The following is a 13,979-nucleotide window of genomic DNA, read 5'->3' as shown; positions in this document are numbered from 1 at the left end:
GATAAGTTTTTTGTTTTTTTGCATGTTAGTATTTTTTTTTTTTTCTTTCAGGTTGAAGAACTCCCTTTAGCATTTTTTTTTTTTTTTTGAGACAGAGTTTCACTTTATCGCCCAGACTGGAGTGCAGTGGCACAATCTCAGCTCACTACAACCTCTGCCTCCCATGTTCAAACAATTCTCCTGCCTTAGCTTCCTGAGTAGCTGGGATTACAGGAGCCTGCCATCACATCTGGCTAATTTTTGTATTTTAAATAGAGACATATTTCATCAAGTTGGCCAGGCTGGTCTCAAACTCCTGACCTCAAGTGATCCACCCACTTTGACCTTCAAAGTGCTGTGATTACAGGCATGAGCCACCATGCCCAGCCTCCCTTTAGCATTTCTTGCAAGATGGGTCTGAGGATTGTGAATTCTCTCAGCTTTTGTGTATCTGGGAAAGACTTTAACCCTCCCTCATATTTGAATGACAGTTTTGCTGGATACAGTATTCTTGGATAGCAGTGTTTTTCATTTAGCACTTTGAAAATGTCACTCTCCTCCCTCCTGGCCTGTATGGTTTCCACTGAGATGTCTGTTGCCAGATGAACTGGAACTCCTTTATATGTTATTTGCTTCTTATCTCTCACTGCTTTTAGGATCTTCTCTTTCTCCTTGACTTTTGTTTGATTATTAAATACCTTGTGGTAATCTTATTTGGGTTGAATCTGTTTGATGTTCGCTGACCTTCCTATACCTAGATATTGACCTCCCGATGAAGTTTTGGAAAGTTTTTTGTTATCATTTCTTGGAATACATTTTCTAACCCTTGTTAGCTCCCTATTGAATACCAATAATTCTTAGATTTGGTCTTTTGTGGTTATTTTCTCTGTCTTGTAGGTAGTCTTCATTCCTTTTTGTTCTTTTTTTCTCCTCTGACTGTATATTTCCTTTCTTTTTTCCTTTTAGAAACAGCATTCGCTCTGTCACCCAGGCTGGAGGGCAATGGCACAATGAGGGCTCACTGCAGCCTTGGCCTTCCAGGCTCAAGTGATCCTACTGCCTCAGCCTCCATTTGCCTCCACATGCCACCATTCTTGGCAAATTTTTAAATTTTCTTACAGAGATAGGGTCTCCCTATGTTGCTCAGGCTGGCTCAAGAGATCCTCCTTCCTTGGCCTCCCAAATGCTGGGATTACAGGCATGGGTCACTGCACCCAGCCTTGATTGTGTATTTTCAGATAGCCTGTTTTGAGCTCACCAATTCATTCCTCTACTTAATCTACTCTGCTGCTGAGAGCCTATAATGAATTTCTTCAGTTCAGCAAATATGTTTCTCAGTTCCAAGATTTGTTTGATTTTTAAATTATTTCAATCTCTTTGTTAAATTTCTCTGATAAATTTCTGATTTGCTTTTCTGTGTTGTCTTGGAGATCACAAGAGTTTCCTTAAAATTGCTCTTCTGAATTCTTAGAGAGCTCACAAACCACTGCCTCATTAGGTCAGTCACTGGATTTTTGCTTTGTCCTTTTGGGGAGGTCATGGTTCTCTGTTTGCTGCTGTTTCTTGTGGGTGTATGTCTGTGTCTTTGCACTGCAGGATTAGTTATTTATTCCAGTTTTCTCTGTCCAGCTTGTTTTGGTTTTTATTGAATATATTTACTTAGCAAATCTTCACTGCTAGGTTGCTGCCTCCTTTTCAGCTATAGGTGTCACCTTAAGATGAGGTTCACCTTAGCAGTATTTAGTGATTGAGGGAGGCCTGTCCCAAATGAGGGAAGCCTCAAATGGTTTGTCCTGACAGTGTCAGGGTTCGTGTTCAGAAGACCTGTGGAACAAACCTTCTGGAGCATGGTATTGTGAGTGGCCAGTCTGACTGAGTGCCTCCTGTGGCTGAGGTGCAGAGTTTCCAGGGCTGCGGACAGTAGTCCCGCCTCCCAGCTTTGTTTCTGGGTGGCCTCAGGGGTATTTCTCCCTTCGGGCACTCGGGATGCTCTCCATGGGCCAAGGCAGGGACAGGGCACCCAAGAAAGTAGAGAAACTGGTTGTCCACCTCACTTTTACTTTCTCCAGATAGAAACCATGAGTTAAGGGGAGATTTTCCACACACTTGGTGCCAGGCCAAATAAGGGGGAAGGGACATTGTGGATATGGAAGCCGAGTTCTCCTCCCATTTGCTTGGAGCTTTTCTACTCTCTGTGGCCCCAGGAACTGTGTTGTCTTCACACTTGAGCTCTAAGTTCTTACTGGTGAAGATCTTGGTGCTATGTATTTGGTTTTAGTTTTTTGTGGGAAGAGAAGTCATAAAAAGCTCAAGAGCTCTACACTGGAAGTCGCCAACAACAAAATTGTTAATGAGACTTTTTTGTTTTTGTTTTTAGATGGAGTTTCGCTTTTGTTGCCCAGGCTGGAGTGCAATGGCACTAGCTCGGCTCACCACAACCTCTGCCTCCTGGGTTAAAGTGATTCTTCTGCCTCAGCCTCCCGAGTAGCTAGGATTATAGGCATGTGCCACCATGCTGGGCTAATTTTGTATTTTTAGTAGAGACGGGGTTTTGCCATGTTGGCCAGGATGGTTTTGAACCCCTACCTCAGGTGATCCACCTGCCTGGGACGCCCAAAGTGCTGGGATTACAGGCGTGAGCCACCGTGCCCAGATAACTTTGTATTTTTAGTAGAGATGGGGCTTCTCCATGTTGGTCAGGCTGGTCTCGAACTCCCAACCTCAGGTGATCCGCCTGCCTCAGCCTCCCAAAGTGCTGGGATTGCAGGCGTGAGCCACCATGCCTGGCCTAATGAGACATTTTACATTCTTTTATTCACACTAATTCTTCAAAATTTGATGTGTATTTCACACCTCCAGCACATCCCAGCCTTGCCTGGCCACATTCTAGGCTCTCAACAGCCACAGGGGGATGTTACTCAGCAGCTAAATGCTGTCTTTGGAAATACAAAGATACATGAAATACCATCTCCACCCTCAACAACCTTACAGTTTATGTGACTGACATATAAACATAATTTATAATGTTTTAAGTACTATAAGAATAGTGTGAATAAGTAACAACCTTTCCCCTCAATCTGAAGTACAGGGAAATTTGTAAATACTAGTGAGAGAAGGAGATATCTGAGCTATAATTTAATGCCTTGACTATTGTATAACTCTTAACTATCACATTTAATCATGTATAAAGTTGTTTAATATTTTGCCTTCTGTCCTATCTTACCCCAACCAACCCATAAACTGACCTTGGAGTCTACAGGACAATTGTGACTAGGGTGAGCTGGGCAGACACCAGGCCCTGGAAGGAAAGAGAGTGAGCAGCTCACACCCGCACACACATTTCCTGCAGCATGAGTGCAGCGCGGGGATTGCTGCCCTCCTGATGGCCATCCCTGGACTTTCAGGTTAAAGACTCTGAACAATTATTTCTATTGTGTTAAACAGTAAAAGAACACAGGCAAAAATTCTCACAGTAAGAATTTCTTCACACTTTTGGCTGTAGCATAGGTTTTGGTATTTGATATTCTTCTGTTAAATTCTAACTAACTTGTAATTGAACCAAATATTACTTGAGAGTTTAATTTCTACATAGGTTTTGTTTTTAAACTGTGTTATTAATTTCATGTTTCTCCTTTCTAAACCACTGACACCCCATAAATGATCAATTAGTGGTCTAGTAAATGATCAACTTTTAAAATTTTCCAGTGGATCAACTGCAAGTGTTAACGCTGCCCAAATAGGCAGAGTATCATTAAAAAGAATTGGTAAGCCTAGGCGTCTCTACAAAAAAATATGTATTTTTTAATTAGCCAGGTGTAGTGGCATGCACCTGTGGTCCCAGCTACTTGGGAGGCTGAGGTGGGAGGGTCACTTGAGCCCAGGAGTTCAAGGCTGCAGTGAGCTACGATCATACCACTGCACTCCAGCATAGATGACAGAGCAAGACCCTGACTCAAAAAAAGAAAAAAAGAAGAATTGGTGCTTTTGAAACAAACTTGAGCGGGTCTTCGCTGTGCTCCCAGGCTGGAATGCAGTGGCGTGGTGATCTGGCTCACTGCAAACTCACTTTCTCCCAGGTTCAGCCATTCTCGCCTCAGCCTCCCGAGTAGCTGAGACTACGAAGCCGCCCACGCCCAGCTAGTTTAGCATTTTTAGTAGAGGCGGGGGTTTCCGCATGTTAGCCAGGATAGTCTCGATCTCCTGACCTCGAGATCCACCCGCCTCGGCCTCCCAAAGTGCTGGGATTACAGAAAAAACAAACTTTCTTACCAAAAATATTGGTTCTCCAAATGGTGAAAAATCAATGACATTAACTTTTACTGGCCTTATACCACGTTGCTGAGGTTTGAATAGTTTGGGAGCCACTCTCAAATCTTGTCTTGTGCCATGGCTTATGAGACCCTGTGAAAAAGAAACCCAAGAGTGACTAAGAAGTGCATTAGATACGAGATTGGATACAGTTACTGTTCCTCAAACAATTTAAACTTTATAAAAGCAAAGAGTAAGTTAATCCTAAATCAAGATATTTATCAGGTAACTCAGGAAAAGAAGGAAAATGAGTAATAGAATTAAATTTAAAATACTACTCACCATGTCTGTGCCAACAATGAAGTGATTAGGGTCTGAAGGCAGAAATTTAACATTCAGTGTTTGTGTAGTCCCCCAAAATTCATTATCTTTATGGGAAAGACTGAAAAAATAAAGTAACAAAGACGAACAGATGGATTGTTTTCAAACTTTAAAAATAAGATGGTATCAGCACTGATTTGCACTACAATACATCATTCGATGTATAACAGGCCATGTCACATTCCTCTGGTTTAGCCACTCTTTGTTTCCATTTTTTTCTGCTACTACACTCTTGATAGTTTTTTCAGATTTATCCTTCTGTTCACTAATTCTTTCTTCAGCTATATCTAATCGGCTATGTAACCATTCACTTGGTTGTAAATTTCAGAGATAACAGTTTCATTTCTAGAAATGTCTTTTAGATTGTACAACTGTCTCAAGTTCTTAAGTGTGTGACTCCTACTTTTTGCACCAAGGTACACTGTTTCTTCATGCTTGTAGTTGTGAACTCATCTGCAGCAGACTGCTTCTCATGAGAATCCTGTGAGCCCCCACTTGCAAACTATCTTTACCCACCAGGAGGTTTTGTGTCTACTTTAACTATGAACCCACTGAGGCCACTGGTCTAGAACTATGATGTTAACATCTCAGCTTGTAGGTTGCCATACATACACTCAGCTTAGGACTTCAAGCCCTTCCAAGCTCCTCTGTCTTCTCTTGGCTGTGGTGAGGCTTTCTGAATTTCCCTATCACTGCAGGAGCAGTGAGTTTGAAAGTCCTGTGCAGGGGTCTCAGTTCTACCTCCTTGCCTCAGGCAAACCCAATGCATCACCTGTTTCTGCATGGGCTCAAGCCCCAGAGACAGCTCAGAAGGTCTGAGATAGCCTGGGCTTCACATCCAGCCTCCAAGCAATCACACAGCAGCTCAAAAGCTTATGACACTAACTTTAAGCTCTCTCCTGTTTATGGCATTTAGAGATTTTCCTTTCCTTTTAAAAACTATACTTAGTTTTATTTTTTCCTTTATATGGCCTATGTATTTGTAACAGAGAGATGCCCACAATTGCTCCATCTGCCACACCCACATCATCGAAGTCAGCATGTGGCTGTGCTATCAGCCTCCTTTCCAATGTTCTCTTTCTGTCCACATTGAGGACTGCAAATGTCACCCCTTAGTTGATGACTCTCAAATCCTTACCTCCATCTGGGGTTTCTGCTATGGAGGCCCCTGGTTCCTGGGCATCTCCACGGGCACCACAAGCTCAGCCTGTCCTCACTGGACCACACTGGGCTGCTCCCATCCCTCCCCACTCTTATTCTCACGTAGCAAATGGTGCCCAGTCACCAACCAGACATGCTGGTGGAGCCAGAGGCCAACCTAGGCTCCTCCCTCCCACCACTCCTATAATCGATGAGCTGCTGGGTTTTTAAAGTTCTACCCCTTTAGCCTCTATACCTGTGATGCTGCCTTTGTTCAGATCCTGGTAGTTCACGTCAGTCACTCCAGAAGCCACCTAACGGCTCTCCCTGACTCCAGCCTCCCTTCCTCTGTTCCCAACTTACACTGCTACCACACTGACCCATCTACATCACAGACAAGATGCACTACTCCTCGGCTCAACATCCTGCAATGGCTCGTGACCACCTTTACACTAACGTCCACACCCTTTAGCACAGCAGACAGACTCGTTAGGGCCTGCCTCACCTGTCTCCCTCAACATCAGACCCACTGACAGCTCCGAATGTGCCTCTGGGCACCCCCAGCTGCTGCTCCCTCTGACCATCTAACTCCATCTCAGTCTTTGCCTCCTTAAGATGTCCCCATTGCACTCCATCCCCCAAGCTGCCTCCATCCTTTGAGCTCCCACAAGCCCTGTGCACATCCTGACACCACACTTCGCCCTCTGCACGATGACCCTGGTGGATGGGGCCCAGTTGCAGGGGTGGTGCAGGCAGAGCCACGGGACCTGCTTCCCCGCAGGCAATGACCTCCTGGGCACACTCATGCTCAGTGACGGACGGGATATGGGGTATAAAGGCCCAGCCACATGATTCTGGGAGGCCATTCCAGCTCAGAACTCCCGGGTCCTGGGGAGTCGGCTGTGGGGCCTGCCTCACAGCTCAGCTCCTCCTCTCAGCCCCATTCTGCCTCCTCCCCACCCTTTCCCAGGCAGTGAGCCCAAGGAACTCCCTGAGAAGTATCCTCACTCTGAACTCCACTGCTGAGCCTTCTTCCTGGGAAAGCAGGGAGCCCCCGCTGCAATCACATAACGTTTACTCGTCTGCCTCCTTCTCGGAGCACCTTGAGGGAAGATGCTCCCCACTAGTGCTACAAAGCCTGGCACATAGAATAAGCTCAATATGGTTGGTTGAGCAGAGTCTGAGGGAACATTTATTATGCGTGGATCTCAGGAAGACACTGCTAAGAGTTTTTGGGTATGAAAAAACCCAAACGTCGGACACATTACACACTTTCCTTCAAAGAGTGTGTGTGCAGTTAAGTACAGGAGAAGCTGATAATTAAAGATAAATACAACGCACAGTATAAAGCGGTAAGGACCCTAGCAGAGATAAAAAGTCGTAAAGAAACTCAACAGGGGAACTGCAGAGGCTGCAGGGGTCAGGGGCTCGCTCAGGAACCATGTACGTTTGGCTCTGCAATACAGTAAATGACTTTTTAAAATATAACTCTCTTTCATAATTAGTTGTAATTACTAATTACAACTGTAGTTGATTTAAAGTCTCCAAGCATGCATGAATTCATTAACACAACCCACAGGTTTTCTGATTAGGAAGAACCAGGCCCAAAAATTTTTCAAGGGTAATTCACATGTTGATAGTTGACCCCTGAGTGCAGTAAACGATAAGAAGAGATACTTTAAGAAATAAATTAACATAAAACATATAAATACCACAAACAATATTTTTACATTTGTGAAGAATTTTTATGTCATATTAAGTTATGTGAGTAAAAGCAGAAATCTAAATCTCTGAATAAAACTTTTTATCAATGTTTCCGGTTCCTGAAACTTTTAAGTTTGGGGCGGCATGAAAACTGAAGAATAGTTAAATAGGACCAATTTAAAAGACAGAAAATAACCTCTACTTAAAGACAAAATGTTAGCTCTACACCTGGAAGCTGCATCTATTACATTCACTCATTAATAATAGACTAACAAGGCCAGGTATGGTGGCTCACACCTGTAATTCCAGCACTTTGGGAGGCCGAGGCGCGTCGATCACCTGAGGTCAGGAGTTTGAGACCAGCCTGATCAGTATGATGAAACCCCGTCTCTACTAAAAATACAAAAATTAGCCAGGCATGGTGGCAGGCACCTGTAATCCCAGCTACTCAGGAGGCTGAGGCAGGAGAATCGCTTGAACCAGGGAGGCAGAGGTTGCAGTAAGCCGAGATTGCACCACTGCACTCCAGCCAGGGCAACAAGAGCAAAACTCCATCTCAAAAAAATAGAAAAATAAAAATAATAGACTAATAAAACAGTAAAAAAAACAATGTGAGAAAATGGACGTCTTCATCGCAAAAGCTCGCCATTTACCATATATGCAATTCCCCAGTGTTATTTTCCTTCTAGGTCTTTGTGAAATAGTGAAGTGTTTTCCCTCACATCTTACCTGTCACCCAACTGGATCAGAGCACTATGTACCAGCTTGACCCTCCCTCCAGGCATCAGGCCTAAAAAAAAGATGAACCAAAATCAATGCACCTTTCAATAGAAGCTAAATCAAAATCTAGTTATAGTTGCCTGGAATCATTTTTCATTGCTTAAATATCTGTGTTACGAAATAACATCAAATGCAAATCAATACACAGCATCCCTTCTGTCCTCTGGGTGAGGTTCATGTATACTCCCTTAGGAGAAGAATCCAGAATTCGCAGTTCAAAGTCTTATGGGAAGAAAGATTGTAGAACCATGATCTGAGAGCCTTTATATCTTTAGATCTGATAAAATAAGGGCGGTAAGCAATCCGTACATGTGTATGAATGTACATACACTAAACAAGCCTTAGATCACAGCAGCAAACGTTGCCCTGTGAATGTCTACCGAGGCTCCAACGCCTACAGGAAAGCTGCAGGACCTCTCCTTCCACCATCCCAGAGACTCAGAAATCTGCTGGTCTCCGGGCAGAACGTACAGGAGGCAGAGGCTCCTCAGCCAAGTGCTTCTGGCCTCACTCTTTGTTCCTGCAGCTTCTCCAGCTTCCTTCTCAAACAACACAGAGCCACGGCTCTGAGGCCTGACTGCTTTTCTTTTCCTTCCCTGAAAGCATTCATGGCTACAGCTCTGGCTCCTTGGCCATCCACTGGTTTTGCCTCCTATGTCTGCTCCCAATATCACTTTCCCTCTAAAACTACCTCAAGGAGAAAAACTAGAAATCTATGGATGTTAAAACCCAAATTCTGGGTAAGGCATTGCCTAGAACTCTGGGGGCAGGTGAATCAAAAGCAGATAGAAATAAACCCAATCTGCAGCTGGGCCGGGTCCCTGTAGCTGCTGCGTATCTCCTGCCAGTCACAACCACAGTGAAGAAGGGTCAACGCTGCCATTCACAAATGTGAAGCTTCCCAGCACACCCCCCACCTGGCATCTCGGCTCCCATACCACCGGCCATGGGCAGCTTTTCTGGCCGGGCCCTCTCACTGGCCCCTACATGCCACCACCCACGGGCAGCCTTTCTGGCCAGGCCCTTTCCAGCTGGGCCCTTACACACCATTGCCCACGGGCAGCCTTTCTGGCCAGGCCCTTTCCAGCTGGGCCCCTACACACCACCACCCACGGGCAGCCTTTCTGGCCAGGCCCTCCCACTGGCCCCTACACGCCACCACCCATGGGCAGCCTTTCTGGCCGGGCCCTATTGTTGGGCCTCCGCTCCAGGAAGTCCACCACCAGTCGCCCTCTCCCAGACTGGGGTCTTTGCCCAGGTCTCCTAGCACCTACGACTGGACCTCACTTATGCAGAGAACGCTTCATAAAAAGATGCTGGCTGCCTCTTTCTGAGACTTGAGCTCTCCAACAGCCACTCATCCAACACCTACACAAAGAGCTGGCAGCCACCGTGAACAACGGGCTGGTCTGAATGTCCTCCCTTCCTAAAGGCAAGGCTGGAACATGGTAGCAATTTTGGTAAGTGGTTCAGTGACGAAAGGGTGTTTCTATACAGCAATATTTTTAAATGAAATACTCACCCCCCAGGATATTCTTTATATGACTATCATGTACTACAAAACATTTGTATGCAAATACTTTTTATGCAAAATGATTTTGTCTCCATAGCCAAAGAACACATTGAGAAACATGGTGATTCCACCTCTAAAGCATCTACTAGTGAAATGAACGCCACGACTGTCTTATTTTTACTGAAGTCAGAATCAAGAGTCAATTCGTAAGGGCCACCACAGACGTGTGAATACAGAGCACACAGCATTTGCTCCAAGGGCCAAAGCGCCCTCTTCCCGAATCTCAAGAGGTTAGGAACAAAGCCGGTCTCATTCATATTATTTTTTGCCAGATCTACACGGGAAAACACCCCTGATACAAGCAAGGTGGAAGGGGGGCTCATCATTACAAACTGGGTGGTGGGAAGCCAATGAGGTGAGAAGGAAGTTGAGATCAAAACATGGGCTAATCTCAACCACAGAACACAACAGGACTGAATTACTCTGCCACTTCTGAGCCCTTTCTGGAACTGAAAATCGTACTCCATAGCATCAAGAGCAGCCAACTGTGAGAGGCGCTGTTAGCTTTGCTTCAAGTCGCTTCTGCTCTGCCCAGACCCGGGGACCTTTGCCATCCTGGGATCCAGTCTAGCGGCCCTCAGGGGCAGCATCCAGTGTTCCTGATACGCCCTGGGGTTGTGAGTCCAAAGCTGAAAGGAAGAAGCCCCAAAGTGAATGCGCGACTCGGACACCTGAGATATGCAGGAAACAGCTGCAGAACACGGCTGTCCTTGACTTGTCTGACAGAACTGAATGGTACTCAGTTGTAAACAGAACTCATTAAATCCTACTAAAATCAAAACATTCACTCAGAGGCTGGATGTGGTGGCTCACGCCTGTAATCCCAGCACTTTGGGAGGCCAAGGCAGGGGCATCACCTGAAGTCAGGAGTTTGAGACCAGCCTGACCAACATGGTGAAACCCTGTCTCTACTAAAAATACAAAAATTAGCCGGGCCTGGTGGTGCACACCTGTAGTCCCAGCTACTTGGGAGGTTGAGGCAGGAGAACTGCTTGAACCCAGGAGGCAGAGATTGCAGTGAGCCCAGACCACACCACTGTACCAGCCTGGGCGACAGAGCAAGACTCTGTCTCAAAAAAAAAAAAAAAAAAAATTTGATTATTCTAGTTAATTGAGACACCTGTTCAACAGTTGATAGGGTTATATGACATACAACTTTAATTTTCATTTTTCAGGTAGTAATTTATATTTTTCAAAGCAGTTATTGGTATTTTTTTTTTTTTAAACAGAGAAACAAGGTCTCATTCCATCACGCAGGCTGGAGTGCAGTGGCAAGATCATGGCTCACTGCAGCCTCAAACTCCTAGGCTCAAGCAATCCTCCCGCTTTAGCCTACCAAGCAGCTGGGACCACAGGTGTGCACCACCACGCCCAGCCAATTTTTGAATTTTTTGGTACAGACGGAGTCTTGCTATGTGGCCCAGGCTGGTCTCAAACTCCTGGGCTCAAGCGATCTTCCTGCCTCAGCCTCTCCCAGCAGGCGTGAGCCACTGCGCCTGGCCATACTTATCAGTGCCTTTAATCTCTATTCATTTTAGAAAACACTAAAATTCATTTTTTTACTTAATAGTTACCTAAATCACTTACTGAACCTGCGATGTCTGCCTTTGGTAATTCAACAACCACCTAAAAATAGAACATTGAAAATGAATATTGATACGTTTTATAATTCTGACACAACCTAAGCAAAGCATAGCTCTAATTAAGATGGAGTGCTATATTAGGCACTACAACATAACTGCTCCAGAAAAAGACACTGATCTTTAGCTTCAGAACTAATGCTCTACAAGCTGACTCCTTTGCTTTGATCTCCTCGTGTTCTCTTCACTTGGTGACTTAATCAACAGTCTTGGCGCATCCTCCAGGACAAGCCAATCCAGCGTGACCTTGGCCCTAACATTTTGTTCCCTTCCCACTTTCATTCCACGTTCCCAAAGCCCTGTGTGCAATTCCTATTTCGCTGTCATGAAAGGGCCCCAAACTTGCCATGTGTGACCTTCTGCATCCCTTCTGCTCAGGACCGGTAAGCCGTCTTGCTCTCCATTTCCCACTATAGCTAATTGGGCCTTGCCCCCTGCGCCATTCAGGTGCCACCTCCACCCAGACCACCTCACTAAGGCCCCGCATGTGCCTGGCCCGCACCACTACTCACCCACACATTGAGAACCCCACTCTCATCCAAGGAAGCGATGTGGAAGGACAAACCTGACATTTCTGATGAAAACAGAAACAAAAAGAAAGAAATGGCTTTACATAAGGAAACCATATTTCACAACTAGTGATTAAGAATTTTAAGAAAGTGAAGAATCACGTACCTTCCTGAGTCGAAAAGGGCGAAAGCACAAAGCTCTGCTTTTTGTGGACGGACGTTGAGATAGGTTCTACTGCTTGCAGAGGGCTTTGGTGGTTTACTGAGGTAAGGATTCCATCTGGAATTCAAAATCCCACAGCACCCACGTGTAAGTAATAAGTTGCAGAAATGTAGCTGGCATCACACATGGACAAACATGAGGTGCTTCTGGGTCTCACAAATCTGACTCTCTCCACACATCTTCCCAAAACACCCCAGGACCAACATGGACCACATACGACTGACACAGGACCACAACTTTCACATTCCTAGGACACAGGGGCCCCAGCCCCCGCTCTCCAGTAAGAAAGCGTCAGTTCCCACAGAGCTCGCTGGCCCTGTGGGTCTACGGGTCTGGAGGGCAGGAAGAAAGCTAAAGCCCACCACCCAAAGACAGCATGCCACACAGCCCGAAAGAAAACTCAGACAGAGAAAGTCTCTGCGAGGCCAGATCCTGGGGGTCACTCAAGCAACTGAGGGGAAGGAGCTGGGAGGCAGAGGAGGTCGGAGCAGCATGGCTGATGGGAAGGGGAATGTGACCAGGAAAGGGAGGTGACCTCCACACACACCCGACAACTGCCAGAAGAGGGAAATCCAGGCGTTTGCAAAACCAAAGGAACGGCAAACCCACCCCACCTACCACCTTAAGGCACAATGCCCACTAAAAAGATACCTGTCACGAATCAACAAAGCAAAGCTCACTGACTTAAAATATCCATCTATGGAATGCCTATGAGCAGAAAAAAGCCAAACTCCATAGAAAGCTACTATAAGAAGAAAACAGAAAAAAATGTAATCAAAGCATTTCAGCTGATGAAAATTCTCCCTCCTAAAAACAAGCACAAGGCAAAAGACACAAAACTCAATGTTTCAAATGGAATCACATCTCCTCAAAGGGCATCTAGAAACATATCAAAACAACAAACAAGAAAAAAACACCGGGAATCAGAAATCAAGAACAGAATTGGACCCAAGAAAGCAAGAAATGAAATGAGAATTGGGATTGAACTCGGGAAAAAAACTGAAGAAAAAGACAAAATCATCTCAGAAATTAAGAAGAAATTACAGGGTGTTTAAGGGAAAGGACCCAGATGAAGCGCTGATGGCTTGACTGAGGAAAGGGCTGGTCTCTCGGGCGAGAATTTGGTTCCTCTGACTCATGGTCTGAATCAGAAGTTCCACAGCTCCTCACTACTGAGAGTTTATTTAAAACTTTGTAGGTTTTATTGATAATATTTCAAAGACAAGGCCAGGCGTGGTGGTTTATGCCTGTAATCCCAGCACTTTGGGAGGCCGAGGCAGGCAGATCACCTGAAGTCAGGAGTTCAAGACCAGCCTGACCAACATGGAGAAACCCCGTCACTACTAAAAATAAAGAAATGAGCCAGGCATTGGTGGTGGGCACCTGTAATTCCAGATACTCAGGAGGCTGAGGCAGGAGAATCGCTTGATCCCAGGAGGCAGAAATTGCAGTGAGCTAAGATCGCACCACTGTATTCCAGCCTGGGCTACAGAGCCAGACCCATCTCAAAAAAAAAGAAGGATGCATTTTAATGGAATAATTTATTTGTATGTATAGTCTAGAGGTTTACTGGTTTTGAAAATGGTGCTGCATTCAAAAACTTTTTAGTAATAGCAGCAGCAGTTAGAAAAGGCGAAGATTATTTATTTAAAAGATATCTTTTGGCCGGGCGCGGTGGCTCAAGCCTGTAATCCCAGCACTTTGGGAGGCCGAGACGGGCGGATCACGAGGTCAGGAGATCGAGACCATCCTGGCTAACACGGTGAAACCCCGTCTCTACTAAAAAATACAAAAAACTAGCC

General features: G+C 45.3%; 1 protein-coding gene across 7 annotated transcripts in view; it reads right to left on the bottom strand.

Annotated features, from left to right (window-relative positions):
- Positions 1-13,979, bottom strand: part of WDR60 (WD repeat domain 60) — an 80,674-nt gene that overhangs the window by 12,494 nt on the left and 54,201 nt on the right. For 6 of the 7 annotated variants that reach the window (XM_021936496.2, XM_031664966.1, XM_031664964.1 and 3 more), the window contains 6 exons: positions 12,121-12,234; positions 11,958-12,019; positions 11,380-11,431; positions 8,182-8,242; positions 4,570-4,669; positions 4,249-4,380 (listed from right to left, as the gene is read on the bottom strand). In XM_021936496.2, coding sequence (XP_021792188.2) covers positions 4,249-4,380; positions 4,570-4,669; positions 8,182-8,242; positions 11,380-11,431; positions 11,958-12,019; positions 12,121-12,234 — 521 coding nt within the window. Of the gene's footprint in view, positions 1-3,224; positions 3,278-4,248; positions 4,381-4,569; positions 4,670-8,181; positions 8,243-11,379; positions 11,432-11,957; positions 12,020-12,120; positions 12,235-13,979 lie in introns of all 7 variants that reach the window. The other variant, XM_031664967.1, reaches the window with a different exon arrangement.

The sequence above is a fragment of the Papio anubis genome, chromosome 4 (genome assembly GCF_008728515.1).
Source record: "Papio anubis isolate 15944 chromosome 4, Panubis1.0, whole genome shotgun sequence".
Lineage (NCBI taxonomy): Eukaryota > Metazoa > Chordata > Mammalia > Primates > Cercopithecidae > Papio > Papio anubis.
The sequence above is the reverse complement of the archived record's forward strand: the minus strand, read 5'-3'. Positions and strand labels throughout refer to the sequence as shown.